At 37.8% G+C, this 21,917-nt stretch overlaps 1 protein-coding gene across 4 annotated transcripts in view; it reads left to right on the top strand.

The window, feature by feature from the left end:
• The window catches only part of CGL1 (alpha-1,3-mannosyl-glycoprotein beta-1,2-N-acetylglucosaminyltransferase), a 30,165-nt gene that overhangs the window by 7,572 nt on the left and 676 nt on the right, over positions 1-21,917 (top strand). For all 4 annotated transcript variants that reach the window (XM_083073838.1, XM_083073836.1, XM_083073837.1 and 1 more), the window contains 9 exons: positions 463-529; positions 613-681; positions 777-846; positions 949-1,010; positions 16,898-16,988; positions 20,182-20,275; positions 20,967-21,029; positions 21,112-21,150; positions 21,234-21,404. In XM_083073838.1, the coding sequence (XP_082929964.1) occupies positions 463-529; positions 613-681; positions 777-846; positions 949-1,010; positions 16,898-16,988; positions 20,182-20,275; positions 20,967-21,029; positions 21,112-21,150; positions 21,234-21,404 (726 nt within the window). The remainder of the gene's footprint in view (positions 1-462; positions 530-612; positions 682-776; positions 847-948; positions 1,011-16,897; positions 16,989-20,181; positions 20,276-20,966; positions 21,030-21,111; positions 21,151-21,233; positions 21,405-21,917) is intronic.

The following is a 21,917-nucleotide window of genomic DNA, read 5'->3' as shown; positions in this document are numbered from 1 at the left end:
GTTGTTATGGCTCATGATTATTTAGTGTCCCTAGATATTTGATTGGTAGATAATTTAAAGAATGTATGGTTTAGGCCACCATAATGGATTCATTACCAACTTGATGACATTGCTACTTGAACCCCATGGAAATTTATTTCCTAAAATATGTGTTGTGGATAGATTGGGTTGTCCACCAGTTATTATTTACAAATTTAAATTTGTATTTAGGAATTTCAGCTTGTTGTAAATTGAGTAAAATTGTATTTAGGAATGTAAATGTGTTTGAATTGGAGAGTTCTTCCCTCTTATTCATTTTCAAATTTATTGGCATAGTGATATGCTAGAGACATAAAACCAATATTGTGCTCTCAGTAAAATCATTTGGTCTCAATAATTTCTGATTTGTGGTTATTGAGAGATCTAATAGTTTGATAACAAAAAAATCGGGTTCTCTTTACTAATGATAATAGTTTGATGCAGCACTTGGATTTTGAACCAGTTCAAACTGAACGGCCAGGGGAGTTAATTGCTTACTACAAAATTGCAAGTAAGAGTTTTCTTCGTGGTTTTCCTCATTTCCTATATTATGCTCTCTATTTAAAAAGAATATTTTATTGATTCCTTTATCAGGTCATTACAAGTGGGCTCTAGATCAACTGTTCTACAAGCATAACTTCAGCCGAGTAATCATTCTTGAAGGTGAAATGGGCTATATCTTTCCAGCATTATGTATCTTTATCTTTTTATCATTGGTAAAAACATATTGAAGCTAATACAATAACTTTATCCATCAGATGACATGGAAATAGCACCTGATTTCTTTGATTATTTTGAAGCTGCAGCAGATCTCCTTGACAAGGATAAGTATGTGTTCAATAAGAGCAGAATACTGAATTTATTTTCTGCTAATTAACTACAGTATTTCTTTTTAAGATTTTGGGATCTCTGTTCATAATTTGATTCTAGGTCCATTATGGCTGTTTCCTCTTGGAATGACAATGGACAAAAGCAGTTTGTACATGATCCATGTAAGTTTATTTGTCTTTAGGTTTCATTTATAATGCCCATGAGGAAAACAACAAGATTTTAAAATTCGGGCCTTGTGGTTTTCACATCTGTAGGACATATGAACAGCCTGTCCGGCTGTTTGTTTTATGACTATTATTTGCTTCTCTGGCTCTCCCCATCCTGTTTGTTGTTTGATTCTGCTCCTAGAAACAAGATTTTTCTATTGGTACTGGCTTTTGTTTCTCAAGGATAGTCTTAGAATTTGGACTTAGGCTCTATCTCATACTCACAAAATTGGCTTCTAAGATGAGAACTACTTAAGGTGACTTTTCAACACTTCTAGCACAAGTTGTCATTATACTTATAGCAGAGACTTTTTCCTAAATTCCTATAATATAATTTTATTTGACTGAATTGCACTTTTAGATCCTCCTAATTTTGAAAAGGTTTTGATCTCCTGAGTTCCAATTGCACCAATCCTAGTCTAGTAGATATCAAGTTGATAGGAAATGGGTGCTACTGGCACGTCTTCTCCATGTTAGCAAATGCAGTGCAATATCAACAAGACGATTAGGCCATCTTGTCAACAAGGGACTTAATTTGCATCCATTTCAAAACTATTAGGGTGATATTACAAATTTGCAACTGAAGCCAGGTTCCCAGAATCAAACTTGTAGGCATCATGGTTATTTTTAAATGAGGTTGCCTATTGGAGTATATCTTTACTCCTTAATATTGTATTAGATTTATCAATGTATAGGGTTATTTTTCAGTTAGTTATTTTTTGTTTTAGCTTGATTACCTGTTCAACAGGTCAATGTTTCTATAGCTTCCTTTGAAGCTATTGAAACATATAAATAGGACAATTGTATTACAGATTCATTACTGAAAATACAATTCCCTTTCTTTGTTAATCCTTCTCGCTTTCTCTCACTCTCTCCTTCTCCAATCTTTAAGACTCTCACAATTCTAATATGGTATCATAGAGTTGTCGATCCTTACCACCTTTCTTTTCTTTCTGCCTGACTACACTATCTGTCTCCACTCATGGCTAAAGAACCACCATCGTCTTCCTCAACAATACTGCCCTCATCACCACCCCACTTTCATGCTGCACCGGTAAAACCCTCCTCATCCCCTTCCCTCACCTTCTCGCACACTATTTCCGAGAAACTAGACACCAAGAACTATCTTCTTTGGTGTCAACAAGTTGAACCAGTTATCAAAGGCCACCGTCTTCATCACTTTCTGGTCAATCCCAAATTCCCTAGAAATTTCTTACGGTTTCTGACAGAGATGCCAACCAAATCTCTGAAGAATATCTTGCTTGGGAATAGCAAGATCAGTTACTTCTTTCCTGGTTACAATCATCAATGTCCAAGGACATGCTCACTCGAGTCATAGGATGCAAATCCTCCTTCCAAATTTGGGACAAGATCCATGCGTATTTTCATGCGCACACTAACGCCAAGGCCCGTCAACTCCGAAGTGATCTTCGCAGCACAACTATTGACAATCGTTCAGTCTCCAATTACTTTCTTCGAATCCAATCCCTGGTTGATGCCCTCACAGCTATTGGTGATTCTGTCTCCCCCAAAGAACATCTTGATATTGTTCTTGAAGGCCTTCCGGAGGAATATGAGTCCATTGTTTCTCTAATTAGCAGCCGTTTTGATAAACTGTCAATAGAGGATGTCGAAACCCTTCTTCTTGCTCATGAATCGCGCCTTGTGTTAGTGTATATGGGTTACAACAAAAAGGGAATATTTGTTTGTTAGTCTTTTTTGCTTTTTGCATTCTGTGATATCTTTAGGATATCTTCAGAATCTTTTAGTGGACAACTGTCCTGCCACCTCTCTTGTTTTTCTCTCTCCGCTGGTTGCTTTTACAACTGTTTTCTCTCTTTTCTCTAGCTGCTGTATTTAGAAACGGTTCTCTATATATTCAGCACTCCTTGTATTCTTTCTACAGAAACAATGATAATAAAGCTTCACTATTACATTTTACCTCTCTTGATTTTATCTAACATGGTATCAAGAGCCTTCTGATCCTGTACCCAGATCTTAATTTTTCTTCCTCATCTCTTCTATGGCAACATCAAATAATCCTCCCCCTTTTCACAATTTTTCTCCAACTCCATAGCTGAAAAACTTGATTCGAATTATCTTCACTGGAGGCAGCAGATCGAACTCGTCATCAAATCCCACAAACTTCAACGGTTTGTGGTTAATCCGCAAATTCCACCCCGGTATCTAACCGATGCTAATCGTGATTCTGATATTGTTAATCCAGAATATGAAACCTAGGAGGTCCAGGATCAAATGCTTCTCACATGGCTGCAATCGACGCTCTCGAAGTCTATCCTTTCACGTGTCATTGGCTCCGTTCACTCTTATCAAGTGTGGGACAAGGTTCACGAGTATTTTCATACTCAAACTAAAGCTCGTGCTCGACAGCTCCGCACTGACCTGCGTTCCACCACTCTTGATGGTCAGTCTATGCGTGATTTTCTGACTCAAATCAAGACTATTGCTGATGAACTTGCTGGAGTTGGGAGTCCTGTGTCTCTTGAAGAATATGTTGATGCTGTTCTTGAAGGACTGCCTCAGGAGTATGCACCTATGGTCTCTGTTATTGAAAGCAAGTTTGTCACTCTTCCTATTGCTGAAGTGGAAGCTCTTCTTCTTGCTCATGAGTCCAGAGCTAATCGGTTTCGTAAGCAATCCTTTTCTCCTTCAATTAATTACACTCAGGGTTATTCTCATGGCAGTGTTAGTGGTGGTCACAGTGGGCGTCGTGGTGGTCGAGGTTCGGGCAGAGGCCGTGGTGGTCGATTTGCCAATTTCCAGTGCCAGATTTGCTTCAAGTATGGCCATACTGCCAATGTTTGTTTCTATAGAGCTGATGTTAATTATCAACCTGTAGAATCCCTTGTTCTATATGATCCTACCACACTGCAGCCTGTGCAGGTCACTTCTTCTTCAAATCTTAAAGGCTCCAACACTTGGGTGAATCCTAATCCGAAACAGCCCAGCCAGCAGGCTCATGTTAATGTCACACCAAGTGCTATGGTTGCTAATACTTCTCAACCAGGTGCTAACTCTTCATGGATTCCTGATTCTGGTGCTTCATTTCATGTTACTGGTGAGCCTCAAAACATTCATCAGCTTGAGCATTTTGATGGTCCAGACCAGATTTTCATAGGAAATGGTCAAGGTTTGCACATCAATGGTTCTGGTTCTTCCATTTTTGTTTCTCCTATCAACTCTCAATATAAGTTTCACCTGAATAATCTTCTCCATGTTCCTCTTATCACCAAAAATTTGTTGAGTGTCAGTCAGTTTGCTAAAGACAATTGTGTTTTCTTTGAGTTTCATGCTAATCATTGTCTTGTCAAATCTCAGGAAACCAATGAGGTTCTTCTTCAAGGTGTTGTTGATGCTGATGGGCTTTATTCTTTTCCAAATCTAAAGCTCCAAAGTCCCTCGGCATTGGTCACTTCTTCGGCTCAAATACCCTCTCAGTCAGCTGTCTCAACTTCTGCTGTCTTAGATAATTTCAATTTCAATAAAAATTCTGATGTATCTAGTTCTTCCACTATGTGGCATACTAGACTTGGTCATCCTAATTCTCATGTTCTTAAGCTTGTTCTTACACAATGTAACCTTCTCTCATCAAATACACATGTTACTGAATTTTGTTCCTCTTGTTGTGTTGGAAAGTCTCGTAGACTTCCTTCTTCTGCATCTCAAACTATATATTTTGCCCCCTTGGATTTAATTTTCACTGATTTATGGGGACCATCTCACATTACATCTTTTTCTGGTTATCTTTACTATGTTGCCTTTATTGATGCATTCTCTAAATACACTTGGATATATCCCTTAAAATCAAAGGCTGAAACTCTATCTGTTTTTCAACAATTTAAGGCTATGGCTGAATTACAATTCAACACCAAAATTAAAAGTGTTCAATCTGATTGGGGAGGGGAATACCGCGCCTTTACTTCGTTTCTTGCCACAAATGGAATCCAACATAGAGTGATTTGTCCCCACACACATCATCAAAATGGTGTGGTTGAAAGGAAACATAGACATATTGTTGAAATTGGCCTCACCCTTCTTCATCATGCCTCCTTACCTCTAAAATTTTGGGATTTTGTTTTTACCACTGCTGTTTATCTTATCAATAGATTGCCTTCTGCTGCATTAAACTTTAATGTTCCTTTCACTACTTTATTCAACAAATCACCAGATTACAAATTCTTAAGAACCTTTGGTTGTGCTTGTTTTCCTTTCTTGAGACCATATGCCAGTCATAAACTTAATTTCAGATCCCAGGAGTGTGTTTTTCTGGGATACTCAAATTCTCACAAAGGGTACAAATGTCTCTCTTCTTCTGGCCGAATTTACATTTCAAAGGATGTCATCTTTAATGAACATAGATTTCCTTACACAGATTTGTTTCAGCCAAGCCTTACACAAAATGTCTCTCCATGTCAATACTTCAATCTCAATCCAGATTTGTCTCCTCCTTGCACCACTTCAACTGTTCTCTCCCAGCAGCCTCCTTTGCCTTCTCAAATTGGTGATTCAAGTGTATCATTCATTCCTTCAGTATCTTCTTCCCAAAATGTGTCTCATTCATCTCCTGAGTCTTCCTCACAAAATGTCTCTTCTCCTACCTCTTCCACTGCCACTGCCAGTATACCAAGAACCATTAATAACCATCCTATGCAAACCAGGTCTAAATCTGGCTTTCATAATCCTCGGATACATCCATCCCTGTTCTTAGCTCACAGTGAACCTAAAACTGTTAAACAAGCTCTTGCTGATCCTAACTGGTTCTCTGCTATGCAACAAGAGTACAATGCCTTAATGCTCAACCATACTTGGGACTTAGTTTCTCTGCCATCTGATCGCAAAGCAGTTGGATGTAAATGGGTTTTCAGAGTCAAGGAAAATGCTGATGGCTCTATAGATAAGCTCAAAGCTCGGCTGGTTGCAAAGGGTTTTCATCAAGTGCATGGTTTTGATTTTCATGAGACTTTCTCCCCTGTTATTAAACCTATAACTATTCGTATTATTCTCACTCTTGCTCTCACCAATAATTGGAATCTATTTCAGCTTGATGTAAATAATGCCTTTCTGAATGGCACTTTGGAAGAAACTATTTACATGGTGCAGCCTCCTGGATTTGAAGCTGGGGATAAGAGTATGGTTTGCAAGCTAAACAAGGCTCTCTATGGCTTGAAACAAGCTCCTCGTCAGTGGTTTGACAAATTAAAATTGACTCTAACTCGGTTTGGTTTTCAAGCTAGCAAATGTGATCCATCTCTGTTTCAGTACCAACATCAAACTCATACCATTTTTATTCTAGTTTATGTGGATGACATCCTTATCACTGGCAGCTCTTCTTTGCTCATTCAACAAATCACCAACCAACTTGACTCAATTTTCTCTTTAAAGCAATTGGGAAGCTTGGATTACTTTCTAGGTATTGAGGTTAAATACTTGCCTGACAAGTCTTTGGTTCTGACTCAAAGCAAGTACATTCGAGACCTTCTTTTTAAAACTAATTTGGTTGAAGCTCATGGTGCTCCTTCTCCTATGTTCTCTAACTGCAAATTGTCCAGGTCTGGGAATGACTTCTTTCATGATCCCACTCTTTTTCGATCTGTTGTTGGTGCCTTACAGTATGCTACACTTACAAGACCTGAAATCAGTTTTGCTGTTAACAAAGTTTGTGAATTTATGGCTACTCCTCTTGACTCCCATTGGGTGGCTGTCAAACGAATCCTCAAGTATTTAAAAGGCACACTCTCTTATGGTCTTCATATGCAACCTGCTGCTGTAAATGGACCCATCTCCCTCACTGCCTTTTGTGATGCTGATTGGGCCTCTGATATTGATGACAGGAGGTCCACTTCTGGTTCTGCTATCTTTTTTGGACCCAATTTGATATCTTGGTGGTCCAGGAAACAGCGTGTTATTGCTCGGTCCAGCACAGAAGCTGAATATCGCAGTATAGCCCAAGCCTCTGCTGAATTAACTTGGATTCAAGCTCTTCTGCAGGAACTTAAGGTTCCCTTTTCTACACCTACTTTGCTCTGTGACAATCAAAGCGCGGTGGCCATTGCTCACAATCCTGTTTTCCATGGCAAAACAAAGCACATGGAGATTGATGTGTTCTTTGTTCGTGACAAAGTCCTCTCCAAGCAACTTCTGGTTTATCACATACCAGCTCTTGATCAATGGGCTGATCTTCTTACTAAGCCTTTGTCTGCTGCTCGGTTTGAAGTTCTTAGGGACAAACTCAAAGTGCAAAGTTTTTGTGTCAAAACTTCACCTTGAGTTTGAGGGGGGCTGTTAGTGTATATGGGTTACAACAAAAAGGGAATATTTGTTTGTTAGTCCTTTTTGCTTTTTGCATTCTGTGATATCTTTAGGATATCTTCAGAATCTTTTAGTGGACAGCTGTCCTGCCACCTCTCTTGTTTTTCTCTCTCCGCTGGTTGCTTTTACAACTGTTTTCTCTCTTTTCTCTAGCTGCTGTATTTAGAAACAGTTCTCTATATATTCAGCACTCCTTGTATTCTTTCTACAAAAACAATGATAATAAAGCTTCACTATTACATTTTACCTCTCTTGATTTTATCTAACACCTTGAGAAATTCAAGAAAAAGAACTTCATCTCTGTCAATCTTCTTGAAAACTCCTCGGGTTCTAATTCCCCCACCTTGCAACCCCAAGCCAATCTTGCCCATCAAGACTCAATTTGCTTCCTTCCGTGGTGGCAGACCTGGTGCATGGCATGGTCGTGGTGGACGACCCAACAATCGCTATGGACGTGGGCGTGGCAGATTTTCTGGCACTCAATGCCAAGTCTATCATCGCTATGGCCACATTGCATCCTCTTGCTATTATAGGTTTGATAGCAATTTTGTCCCAACCCTACCCTTTGACAACTCCTTATCTGCCAACCCAGCCCTTGGGTACACTAACTCTCCCTTTCACTCACAACCTGCAATGCGTCCCCCTGGGTTTTCTAATGGTATTTTGGGTTCTTGACCACCCAACCCCACCTCATCTCAAGCATACCTTGTCTCTACTGGCAGCCTTCAAGCTCAACCTTCGACCTTGGCAATGACTTCCTTTTCGCCTAGTTCCAATCTGTGGTATCTAGACTCAGGAGCATCCAATCATGTCACCAACATGTCTCAAAATATACAGCAATTCACTCCTTTTGAAGGGTCAGATCAAATCATTATTGGCAATGGCCAAGGTCTTCCCATAAATTCTTCAGGTGTAACTGAATTTTCTTCCCCTCTCAAACCTCACATTTCTCTTACTCTCAATAACCTTTTTTATGTTCCAAATATTACCAAAAATCTGATTAGTGTGAGTCAATTCTGCAAAGATAATTCTGTCTACTTTGAATTTCACTCAACCTTCTGTTTGGTTAAATCACAGGACACTAAAGAGACTCTCCTCATGGGAGTTGTTGGCCCTGATGGCCTGTATCAATTTCCGTCTCTGCTTCAACCAAGACAGCAATCAGCCATTACACCCTCTGCTCTTACAGCTTCTTGTAATTCTGTTTCTTATGTCACTTGGCATTCTAGACTGGGCCATCCTCACAATGATGTACTAAAATCTGTATTCAGACTTTGCAATTTTCCTATCATCAATAAAACCGTTTCTGATTTTTGTACTCCTTGTTGTCTTGGCAAATCTCACAAATTACCTTCTACATTATCTAAAACAGTATATAATACACCTTTTGAATTAATATACAGTGATTTATGGGGCCCTGCGCCATTTATGTCTGATAATGGTTACCAATACTATGTTACTTTTGTTGATGAGAATACTCGGTTCACTTGGATTTTTCTTCTCAAAAGCAAAGCTCAAACGCTTGATATCTTTAAGAAAATTTCATGCTATGGTTCAAAATCAATTTCAATTACCTATTAAAGCTATTCAAACTGATTGGGGAGGAGAATTTCGTTCTTTCACCTCCTACCTGCCTCAAAATGGTATTCAACATCGCCTTATCTGTCCATACACTCATCATCAAAATGGCGTTGTGGAATGCAAACACCGCCATATTGTTGAATTAGGTCTTACTATGCTGGCCCAAGCTCACCTCCCTATGCATTTTTGGGATTATGCCTTCCTAACCAGTGTCTATCTCATTAATAGACTGCCTTCATCTTCCATTCAGCATGATGTTCCATTCAGAAAATTATTTCGTCAGCTACCAAACTACAACTTCCTCAGAATTTTTTGTTGTTGTTTTCCTCACCTTCAACCCTACAACAAGAACAAACTTCAACTTCATTCTCAATAGTGTGTGTTCTTGGGTTACTCCACCTCTCATAAAGGTTACAAGTGTCTGGCCCCTACTGGCAGAATTTTTATCTCCAAAGATGTCATTTTTTGTGAAAATTGTTTTCCTTACCCAAGTTTATTCCCTGCCAAAGCCAACCATCCACCCACTTCCTCAATTTTTGTTCCCCTTGTTATTGCAGTCCACAGCTTCCTATGCCCACTAATTCTCCTCCTATCATCTCTCAAAACACATCTCCTGCACCTTCTGTCTCTATTTCTCCATCCAGCCCTGCTACTACTTCACCTAGTTCATCTTCTACCCTTCTCCCACCTTCATCCACCTCTTTACCCACTCATGCAACTGCTCCAATTGCCAACATTCATCCCATGACTACCAGGGCCAAAGCTGGCATTGTCAAACCCCGTCTTCAACCCACTCTTTTACTCACACATACTGAACCCAAAAGTACCAAACAAGCCTTGGCTAATGATACCTGGCTCGCTGCCATGAAGTTGGTATACAATGCTTTAATGGACAATGGAACCTGGACTCTAGTCTCTCTTCCCTCAAATAGAACAGCCATTGGTTGTAAGTGGGTTTTTCGTGTCAAAGAAAATCCTGATGGTACTGTTCACAAATATAAGGCCCGCCTAGTTGCAAAGGGCTTTCATCAACAATTTGGTTTTGATTATAATGAAACCTTTTTCACTAGTTGTTAAGCCTGTGACCATCCGTCTCATTCTCACCCTAGCCCTCACCCATCATTGGTCAATTCAACAGTTGGATGTCAACAATGCTTTCCCAAATGGAAATCTTGAAGAAGAGGTATATATGTCTCAACCTCCAGGTTTTGAATCATCGGATAAAACACTGGTCTGCAAACTTCATAAGGCAATTTATGGTCTTAAACAAGCACCACGTGCTTGGTTTGATAAACTTAAAGCTACATTGTTTCAACTCAACTTTCAGATCAACAAGTGTGATCCTTCCCTATTTGTTTATTACCATGGCAATAATGTTCTTGTCTAGGTAGATGACATTATTATCACCGGAAATAATTCTTCTGTCCTATAGAGTATTATTTCCCAACTCAACTCAGCCTTCTCCCTCAAGGATCTTGGCTGCTTAGATTATTTTCTTGGCATTGAGGTTAAATCTAACTCTGATGGCTCCCTTACCCTAACCCAAAGCAAATATATTCGTGATCTCCTCAATCGCACCAACATGGAAAACTCTAATTCTATCTCTTCCCCCATGGTCAATGGATGCAAATTATCTAAAACAGGTTCAGAGAAATTCCTAGATGTGTCCTTATACAGATCTGTGTTGGTACCTTACAATATGCCACAATCACTCGACCTGAAATTAGCTTCTCGGTCAACAAAGTCTGTCAGTTCATGTCCAATCCACTGGAACAACACTGGTCTGCTATCAAACGCATTCTTCGATACTTAAAAGGCACCATGTTCCTGGGATTACATCTGCACCCAGCTCCATCTGACTCTCCTTTGTCTATTCGTGCCTACTGTGACGCTGATTGGGCTTCTGATCCTGATGATCGTAGATCTACCTCTGGTGCCTCCATCTTCGTTGGACCCAATCTTATCTCTTGGTGGTCCAAGAAGCAAACAGTTGTTGCTCGCTCCAGCACTGAAGCCGAATACAGAAGTCTTGCACTTGCCACTGCTGAAGTCATGTGGATTCAAACCTTACTCTCTGAATTACATGTTTCTCATCATACTCCTGTCGTTTATTGTGACAACATGAGCACCGTTGCACTAGCCCATAATCCTGTTCTTCATGCTCGGACCAAGCATATGGAGCTGGATCTCTTCTTTGTTCGTGAAAAAGTTGCTGCCAATCTCCTTCACGTGGTTCATGTTCCAGCCATTGACCAATATGCTGACATTCTTACCAAAGCTTTGTCTCCATCTCGGTTTTGTGAACTTCGGACCAAGCTCAAGTTGGTTGACTCTTCGTCTCACCCCACTTGATCTTGCGGGGGGATATTGGAGTATATCTTTACTCCTTAATATTGTACTAGATTTATCAATGTATAGGGTTATTTTTCAGTTAGTTGTTTTCTGTTTTAGCTTGATTACCTGTTCAACAGGTCAATGTTTCTATAGCTTCCTTTAAAGCTTTTGAAACATATAAATAGGACAATTGTATTACAGATTCATTATTGAAAATACAATTCCCTTTCTTTGTTAATCCTTCTCTCTTTCTCTCACTCTCTCCTTCTCCAATCTTTAAGACTCACAATTCTAATATTTCCATTTGGCTGCCGTTATGCATGGACTTATTTTTTAATTTTTTTTACTTTTTCTTTGTGACTTCCTTTTTTAGTTGTTTTCTGGTGGACAACTTGTCTTTGCAATTCTATTCCTTCTTTACGAACTTCTTTTTCTGTCAAAAAAATGCAAACTGTTAATAAAATTACAATAATTTCTCTATAGACTCATTTAAATTACAATTTACAACACTTTTCTCTAATATACTTTTTGAAATGATTTTTTGTTTTTTTATTTATGCTACCCTAATTTCCAACCACCAAAGGAAAGGCTTGATGAAGGGAGGGAGGAACAATAGAGAAAGTCCAATTTCCAACCATTTTTTTTTCAAAATAATAAAAGGCCGAGGATCAAGTTGAAAGGGTCAATTTCCAATTACATTTTTCTCTTATCATATTATAGAGATACATTTGTCCTTAAAACAGATAACAATGAAAATAAACAAATATAAAAGAAATATGAAAAGATTATATCAAATCTCCTAAGATATTTTTATTTACAATATTGGGAGAAACCCAAGTCCCACATCGACTAGAGATTAGACAATTAAATAGTATATAAGTGGAAAGCAACCCTCACCTTACAAGCCGGTTTTATAGGGTTGAGTTAGGCTTAAATCCACTATTCTGAGATGGTATCAGAGCTATCCTAGATTCTTAAAAATGGGTCATCCACCATTCATTGATACATGCACCATGGGCATGAGGGGGTGTATTCAAGTCCCGCCATTAAAAAAAGGGTCACCTACCATTCATTGATACATGCACCATGGGCATGAGGGGTGTATTAAAGTCTCGCCAATCCTAGATCATTAAAAAGGGTCACCTACCATTTATCCACGTACCAAGCCCAATAGTGCTAGACGTGAGGGGGGTGTATTAAGAGAAACTCAAGTCCCACATCGACTAGAGATTAGGCAATTAAATAGTATATAAGTGAAAAGCAACCTTCACCTTACAAGTCGGTTTTGAAGGGTTGAGTTAGGCTTAAATCCACTATTCTAAGATACAACACTTTCCCTCAAGTAAATAGATGAATATCAATCATTCCCAACTTGCTTATCAACTCTTGAAATTTGTTAGTAGATAGTCCCTTAGTGAGTATACATCTGTCACTTGAAGTCTTGTAGGGACATGAGTTGTAACAATAAGACCATTGTCCAACTTCTCTTTGATGAAGTGTTTGTGTATCTCAATATGCTTGGTCTTGTCATGTTGAATTAGGTTATAAGCAATGTTGATGGATGACTTGTTGTCACAAAACAACTTCATAGATAGCTCAATTTGAATTCTAAGGTCATCAAGAATAATCTTCATCCATAGCCCTTCACATATGCCATGTGCCAAGGCTTGAAATTCAGCTTTTGCACTAGACCGAGTAACTACATTTTGTTTCTTACTCCTTCAAGTCACCAAATTCCCCCCCCCCCCCCAAAAGAACATGCAATATCCAGAAGTAGATCTCCTATCTGTGACTGACCTTGCATAGTTTTGCATCAGTATATATTTCCATAGACATTGTGTCTCCTCTTTTGAATAGTAATCCATTTCCTAGACTTAACTTCAAGTTCTGAAGGATCTTGTCAACTGCCATATTCATGCATGAACTGACTAACTACACTCACAACATAAGCAATGTCTAGTATAGTGTGTGATAGGTAAATTAGTTACCCTACCAATTTTTTATATTGGTATTTTCCACTTGTGGACTTTCTTCACTTCTAATTTTGTGATTTTGTTCAATTGGAACTCCTAAGGTCTTGCATCTCAACTTTCCCGTTTCTTTAAGAAAATCAAGGACATACTTTCTTTGAGAGATAAATATTCCCTTCTTGGAATAAGCAATTTCAATTCCCAAGAAATACTTTAATCTTCTTAAGTCTTTCATTTCAAACTTTGTTGCTAATTTCTTCTTCAAGGTCAATTTTTCTTCTTCATCATCACCTGCAAGGATCATGTCGTTTACATAGACTAGAAGTATTGTAAGTTTACCATTTGGGGAATGTTTTATGAACAAAGTATGATTCCCTTGAGTTTGTTTGAATCCCAAAGAAATCATTGTCTGGATAAATCTCCCAAACAATGCTCGTGGAGATTGTTTGAGCCCATACAAGACCTTTTTTAATCTACATACTTTATTTTCTTTAGCTGAAGCTTCAAATTTTGGTGGAATTTCCATGTAAACTTCTTCTAAATCTCCATAAAGAAAAGCAATCTTTGCATCAATTTGTTGTAAGTCCCAACCAAAATGAGTTGCAAGGGAAAGTATAACTCGTACTGTATTCATCTTTGCCATTGGTGCAAATGTCTCCTCATAGTCTATCCCATAAGTCTGTGTGTACCCTTTTGCTACCAATCTTGCTTTGTATCTTTCTACTATCCCATCAACTCTATGCTTTACTGTGAATATCCATCTGCATTTATAATTTTCTTGTCTTTAGGCCTGTCTACAATCTCCCATGTTGAGTTCTTTTCCAATGTCTTCATTTCTTCTTTCATGACTAGAATCTAGTGTTCTTTTCTCATAGCCTCTTGGATTAAAGTTGGGATATCTACTGAATCAATGATAGCTATAAAACTTTGATGTTGAGCAGACAAGTGGTTAGACATACTGTGAAATAGGATATTTAACACAAGATCTTTTTCCTTTCCTCAAAGCAATAGGGATATGAGTATCATCATTAACACTTCTCCCAAATTACCTTTAGTATCATTTACCTATGAGTTAGACGATTCCTTTTATTGTGGAACTAAGGTGGATTTTTTCTTATTTTATGTTTTATGCTAAAAAACTTGTCTTCCTCTTCCTCTTCTTCATTTTGGACATTTTATAGAGACAAAAATGGCAATAACTCTAAGAAAGACTCGTCTTCGGGTTCTAAATTTTTCTCCCCCTAAAGCCGAGGATAGACAAAGAAGGACTCATTTTCATTGAAGGTAACATCCATGGAGACAGAATTTACAACTCCGAGGATGATAACATTTGTACCCCTTTTTATTTGAAAGGTAACCAACAAAGACACATTTGATTGCCCTCAGATCTAATTTACCTCTATGAGGACAATGTGAATGGACAAAAGCAACACAACCAAAAACATGACAAAGTAAACTTGATATCAATGGGGAAGAAGGAACCAATGATTGAAACAATTCAATAGGGCTAACACCATTAAGGACTTGAGTGGGTAACCTGTTAATGAGATAGGTGGAGGTTAAGACAACTTCTCCCCAGAAAGTGTTAGGAACAGACATTTGGAAGAGTAAGGCTCTAGTAACTTCTAGGAGATGACGAATTTTCCTTTCTACAACCTCGTTTGGTTGAGGGGTATTAATACACGTAAGTTCATGTACAATATCATTATCAGTGATAAATTTAGGCATCTCATGATTCACATATTCTATACCATTATCAATTCTTATTCTTTTTATGGACTTACCAAAGTGATTTTTAACAAGATGGAAGAAGTTGATAAATATTTGACCAACCTCTTTTTCATTAGGTATGTTCATGTTACCCATGTACAACCATCAATAAATGTCATAAACCATTTAGCTCCAGAGATAGATTCCACAACAAGACCCCACACATCAAAATGTATTAAATCAAATGGGAAAGAACTCTTATTACCACTAATTGGAAAAGAAGAACGATGGTATTTAGACAACTGACAAACATCACAACTAAAGGATTCAACAAAAACTTTTGTGAACAAATGTGGAAACAAAGATTTAATAAGACTTAAAGGAGGATGTCCAAGCCTCTTATGTTGAAGCCATATTTGAGAGGTGGCCTATGTATCAGTCTTTGCATGGTGACTTAAGGTTGATTCCATGTTCTTATCACCATCCCCTTTTTGCTTTAGGAAGTATAATCCACCTTGCTTTTTAGCAATTAAAATCGTCTTTCCCGTGGCAAGTTCCTGAAAGGAACAATAAGAATGAAAGAATGTTACTAAACAATTCAAGTTCATAGTGAGTTTTTGTATAGAGATAAGATTGTTAGCCAATTTTGTGACATGTAAGACATTATGTAAGAAAATAGAGTGTTCAAGTTGAATGCTGTTAGAGCCAATAATGGACACATTATTTCCATTAGCAACTGTAATGAACTGTTTGGTGTTTGTTTTGGAATATGATGCAAAGAGTGAAAAAAAGGGAATCATATGATCTGTTGCTCCAAAATCAAGAATGCAAACTCCCTGAGAAACGAAGCCAAAAGTATTGAAAGTACTCTTACTCTTCATAGACAGAGTACATGAGTCAAAAGGCTTACTCATAGATTTGATCATCATTTTTAGACGATGAATCTCTACCTTACATGTTGTAATATCTCATTCCAATCGAAAGAGATGGGAATGTGCATCACCCATGGATGAACTCGAAAATGAACAACGGGAGAGAGACAAAGAACTCGAATCTGCAATAAACTGGAAGGATTTGGATGACACCACCCCTTGGAATGGGTTGGGGGGTTGCTGGCGAGCCTTTCTAGGTGGTCGTCGACAAGTGGGTCTTGTCAGAGATGTGCACATGGCCTACACACGCCAGGAAAAGGGGCAGATTGTGGCGGTGCAACGCTCCCTTCTGGCTCACAAATGACTTAAACGATGGTGGCGGCGAGGGCAGCGGCAGCTACGAAAGTGGTAGTGTCTTAGATTTTTATTATGTTTAGGGCAACAGAAATTGAGCTCCCAAGATTGGGAGCTCTGATACCAAGTTGAAAGAGAGAATATTATTAATTTGAATCATACTAATTACATTCTTCTCTTACCCTATTATAGAGATACATTTGTACCTAAAACAAGTAAGTATGAAAATAAACAAATATAAAAGAAATAAGAAAATATTATAGCAAATCTCCTAAAATAATATTAAATCACCTAAGATATTTTTATTTACAACAGGTCACATAAACTTCAATTTGAAGGGCTCATGCGTTTTTCATCAGCAATGGTATTTCTTGACCCTCCTTGTTCCACTGTTGACCTATAGTTGCCTTTAGCCTTGTCTTCCTTGGTCATAATATTTTCTAAAATTTACTTAAACACTTAAGAAGAAAAAATATTGGATTTCAATGCATATTTATTTGGTTTTATCAACACATGCCAAGTAATCTTACATGCATAGATATGAGTTTCTAAACATGAGATCTTTTACTTCCTATATTAACTTCTTTTACAGGGTATGATGCATTCACAAAGGAAATCATGTTCATGAAAATATTATGATGTCTTAGAAGATCACTTCTATTTTGATGAATTATTTTGGTCTAATATGCAGATGAACTTTATCGCTCAGACTTCTTTCCTGGACTAGGATGGATGCTAGCCAGATCTACATGGGATGAGCTATCACCGAAATGGCCAAAAGCATATCCTTAATATTTCAGTAATTATTCTTGTTTGTGTTTGCAATTTTTGTTTTTTTGGTAGGATTCCAAAAAAGGAAATATTGGTAAAGCTATTTATCATATAGGAATAGCAATTCTTAAAATTTGGGATTAAGGCCTAATTCAATCTTGCTAAACCCGACTTGTGATGTGAGAGTTGCCCAAGCCTTATAAGGGTTACATTGGTCATATCTCTAATCAACGTGGGATTTCAACACCCTCCTTCATGCCCATGACTAGACATCTAAGTGTGGACTGTTGAAATAATAGTTTATTATATGTAATAGTACAACTATATAAAGTTGTATTTTGCTGAATTTTGCCAATGGGTTAGGCAATAACCTTTATCTAAGGTTGTAATTGTTCGTCATTGTTCATCTTTTTCTAAGTTGCAACTATTCATCTCTATATATATGAAATACATCAACTGAGGATACTAACCTGATTTTTCCATATTCTAAATCTCAAGTTGGTATCAGGAAGGGTAAGATCCTATTGGTGTCTATTAGTTTTCCTCTGGCTCCTGTCTGTCGCTGCTATCCTCTGTTTACCATTCGTCGGCCACTATCATCTTTGCTAGTCGCTATCTGTCAGCATCACCAATCAACTGTTGTCACTATATTTCACGTGACTATTCATGCGTACTGTTTCACATATTGTCCATGCACATGGTTCACATGCACGCACCATTGATGTGCAAGTCTCCAATCACTAGAACTTCATCATGCCACCTCCATTGCCCTCGCAAGTGTCTTATAAGTCCATCTTATTAGGTGGTTGCGCAATGTCAAAAGTCTCACACACCTACACACACCACCTCTACAAGGAGCTCTGTCAAGTGTGTGTAGTTCTCACGCCTCCATCTAGTTGTCAGATTCTACAAGCACCACCATTGTTCTACTCGTCGGCACTTCCTAGACACTAGACACCTTCCAGACTCTAGAATTTGACAATTGGTCCCCCAAGGATTCTTCTTTGAGTTGTTGGACTATTTTCCTTGTTTCCTTGGTATCTTATTTTCCATCTTTGGAATATGGCTCTACAATCTAGAATTGGCCACCCTCAGTTATCTTTTGAGTCCATTCGTTCATGTTGTCATCGGCCACCACCTTTTTCTTCAACAAACTCAGGGTTAGGTGCACCTCAAGGAGCGTAATCCAATCCAAGAAATTAGGTGGCCTAAAACTCAAGCATGCTTTCTCACATGCCAATCATCTCTGGTGCCCTTTTAGCACGCTCTCTCACGTGCCAATCCTCTTTAGTGCCTTGTCTAGCACATGCAGTTCATTTGCTATCCTCTATTTGTTGGAATCTCGTCAGAACACCCCAAACAACTTTGTCACCTCCTTCTTGTCCCATTCTTTCCCTTGGTTCTTTGTTTCGACTTACTTGGAGTTGTTGGTCTTGGTGTTCAAATTTTTTCTTTTAGAAAAAAAATAAATCGTCTTCGTCCTTGTCCCTGAAATGGCCTTTGTAGGTCTGTTCTTCCAATTTTCTAGCGCTCCTATCGAAAATCTATCTTAGGGGAGAAACTTGTTTTTTAGCTTTGTGTCGTTCTATGACAGTAGACTCTAAAATTTTAGAGATACTCAGATCATTCAAGACATGTTCATTTTGGAAGAATGCCCTCTTCCTCGCTGGAAAATCAAATTTCTCACTCAATTAATTTTTTAAAAAGACTCATTATTTCATGTCTCTCCCTAGGTATTTGTTGTATTTGTTTTGTTCATAATGCCTCTCTAGTGGCCAAAATCACCACAATTTTGCTCTTCCTTGCTATGGCTTCTATTTGTCATTGGTCTCCACCAACTTGACATTAAAAATGTTTTCCTTCACGGTGACCTTCAGGAGGAGATCTACGTGGAGCAACCTTCTGAATTGTTGCTCAGGGGGAGTTTGGTCTAGGAATTGCGTCAGTTTCTTTATGATCTCAAACAATCTCCTTGAGCTTGGTTGGGAAATTCAGCCATGTTATGCAAGGCTTTGGGTTGAAATGGTGATCACAAGGAATGATGTGTCTATTGCCATCCTTCTCCTGGGGATGTGTTTATTTAATTGTCTTTGTCAATGATATAGTGATTATAGGGAATGATGTTGCTAAAATCTCCCCCGTCAAATGAAGGTGTGTAATTTCACAAAGAAAATATGCTCTTGATATTCTAAAGGAGATAGGTTTGGAAAATTGCAAGCCTATTGATAGTCCTATGGACCCAAATCAGAAGATGTTGTCCAAGGTAGCTTAGTACTAAGTCTATCAACACTAATGATCAGCTTGCAGACATTCTAACTAAGTTCTTAAGAGGACCTAGAATTCAATTTATATGTTCCAAGCTTGGTGCATACAATCTATATGCTCCAGCTTGAGGGGGAGTTGAAATAATAGTTTATTATATGTAATAGTACATATGTATAAAGCTGAATTTTGCCAATGGGTTAGGCAGTGGCCTTTTTCTAAGGTTGTAATTGTTCGTCACTGTTCATATATATATATATATGAAATATATGAAATACATCAGCTGAGGATACTCAACTAATTGTGCCATATTCTAAATTTCAAGTGACAAATGTGGGTGACCCAATAACAACACTACTTCATGCTTAGGAATATAAATCAAGAACATAGACAAATAAAGGTGACCTAATAACAAATATAGGATAAACTCTTATATCATTTTAAAATTTGGACTTACAGCCTAACTTAATTCTACAAAATAGGCTTGTAAGGTGGGAATTGCCAAAACCCTATAAATATTATATTGGTCAATATCTCTAATCAATGTGAGATCTCAACAAACCCCTTCACACCCAAGACTAGACATTTAGAGTATGAACAAATGCAGATGACGCAATAACAACACCCTATTAGGAATTGACATCTAGAGTATGGACAAATATGGGCGGCCCAATAATACATCTAAGATAGGGTTTTAAACTGTCGTAGAATTTGGACTTTAGAGCTAAACTCTTCCCACAAAATATATTTAGAATATGGGTGGCCCAATAATACATCTAAGATAGGGTTTTAAACTGTCTTTTGGGGTCACCAACTACAACAACTAGTTTTTGTGGTGTGGCTCTCCCTAGATTCTTATCAGATTTCCTTATTTAGGATTCACCTGCTCAATTTCAGTAAAATATATTTATGTACATAATTTTTTCTTTGACAAAAATTCACTTATTGGGACGACTGGTTGAGACTGAAAGAGAATCACAAAGGACGGCAATTTATCCGACCTGAAGTATGCAGAACATATAATTTTGGTGAGCATGTAAGTATGCTAATTGTACTTAGAAGATTGACCTTTTATGCAAAAAAAATGTATTCTGTAGAACCATTTGCAGACATGTATCCTATGAAACTCAGACTTTTTATCAGTGTAGGAAAAACTAAAATAAACTTGGTGATATGCTCCATATTTACTTGCAAAGTTGCCTATTCCGGGTGAATAGGAATCTTGTCTTATAATTTATTTCTTTATTTAGTTACAGATGGCATGCATTCATGGGTAATTTGGAGCAGGAAATTTTTTTTTCATGTTAAATGTTTATATTTTCTTTTGCATATTCATTGACTATAGATCATGATGTTTCTTACATGATAAGATTTTGTTGTGTTGGATTGGATGTTTGTCGAACTTTGAACAAGAAAAATCAGAGACATCTGTGTCTTTTTAGCTTCTTTATCTTATTCAGTCTGTGGTTTCTTCAATAAGGTGGCTTTGTTCATTCTCCTTCACATCATTTTTTGTATTTTTGTTTTTGTTATGTTTTTCTAGAAAAATATTGCACTGTCCTCGGTGTAGTTAATCCTTCCATTCATTAAAATGATAAAGAGAGCTATAAAAAGTTGAAACAGATATCATAGCTTCTATATTTTACTGTTTTTACTTCCCATTTACTACCAATTCCTTGTATGTGAGTTTTGTTCATGGAACTGTAGAAGTCCTGTAATTTTTACAGGGTTCTAGTTTGGGACAGTTTTTTAAGCAATATCTTGAGCCAATCAAGCTGAATGATGTCAAGGTACACACGCTTTATAAAAAAAAAGTCTTAAATATGTCTCTTATTATTAGAATGATGTTATTTTGCTTTCGATTGTTGGAAGGTTGATTGGAAAAAAATGGATTTGAGCTATTTACTGGAGGTGAGATGCTGCATTGTGTTTTTGTTTGAATATGTGTAAAGAAATGCTGTAATGGTATGTGAGTTTTGTTTTGCTCTTTCCAGGATAAATACACTATGCACTTTGCCAACATTGTTAAGAAAGCTACACCTATCTATGGAGCTGACATGGTTCTAAAGGCATATAATATAGATGGTGATGTGCGCATCAAATATAAAGATCAGTTAGACTTTGAAAACATTGCTCGCCAATTTGGTATATTTCAAGAATGGAAGGTATTTTAATTTCAACTATTTTTGTTCTTAACTTCAAAAAGGCAATGCATCGTAATATGCAACGGTTTAGTTTTAGAATGCAACCGCTCTAGTCTGAATTATGCCTGATTTTAATCTGCTGTGTGGCAGATTATACATTGGACTAGTTTTAGAATGCAACCACCCTAGTCTGAGTCCGGGGTGAAATTTGAAACAAAAAGTTAGGTTAAAATCTCCTGTGTCTAGACATGTTAGAAGGTTGTGAGATCTGCATCAGAAGTCAGGCATGCTATGGTAGTTAATTTTCCCAAGTGGATCAATAAAGTTAAGGATTCCTCAGAAGTTCTTCTACATTCGTTTGGTTTGTTGGTTGGGTAGGATGGTGAATAATAAATGCAGTTATTTTGTATACAAGGTTGAACTTACATTTGAACTCATTGGTTACATCTGCACATGCTCGTAAGATTATATGTAGTGTAGTTGTGCGTACAGACCCCCCCCCCCCCCCCACCCCCGGCCTTTTTCTTCTTGTGG

This window comes from Cajanus cajan, chromosome 4, assembly GCF_000230855.2.
Source record: "Cajanus cajan strain Asha chromosome 4, NIPB_CcT2T_4, whole genome shotgun sequence".
In the NCBI taxonomy this organism is placed as follows: Eukaryota; Viridiplantae; Streptophyta; class Magnoliopsida; order Fabales; family Fabaceae; genus Cajanus; species Cajanus cajan.
The sequence above is the reverse complement of the archived record's forward strand: the minus strand, read 5'-3'. Positions and strand labels throughout refer to the sequence as shown.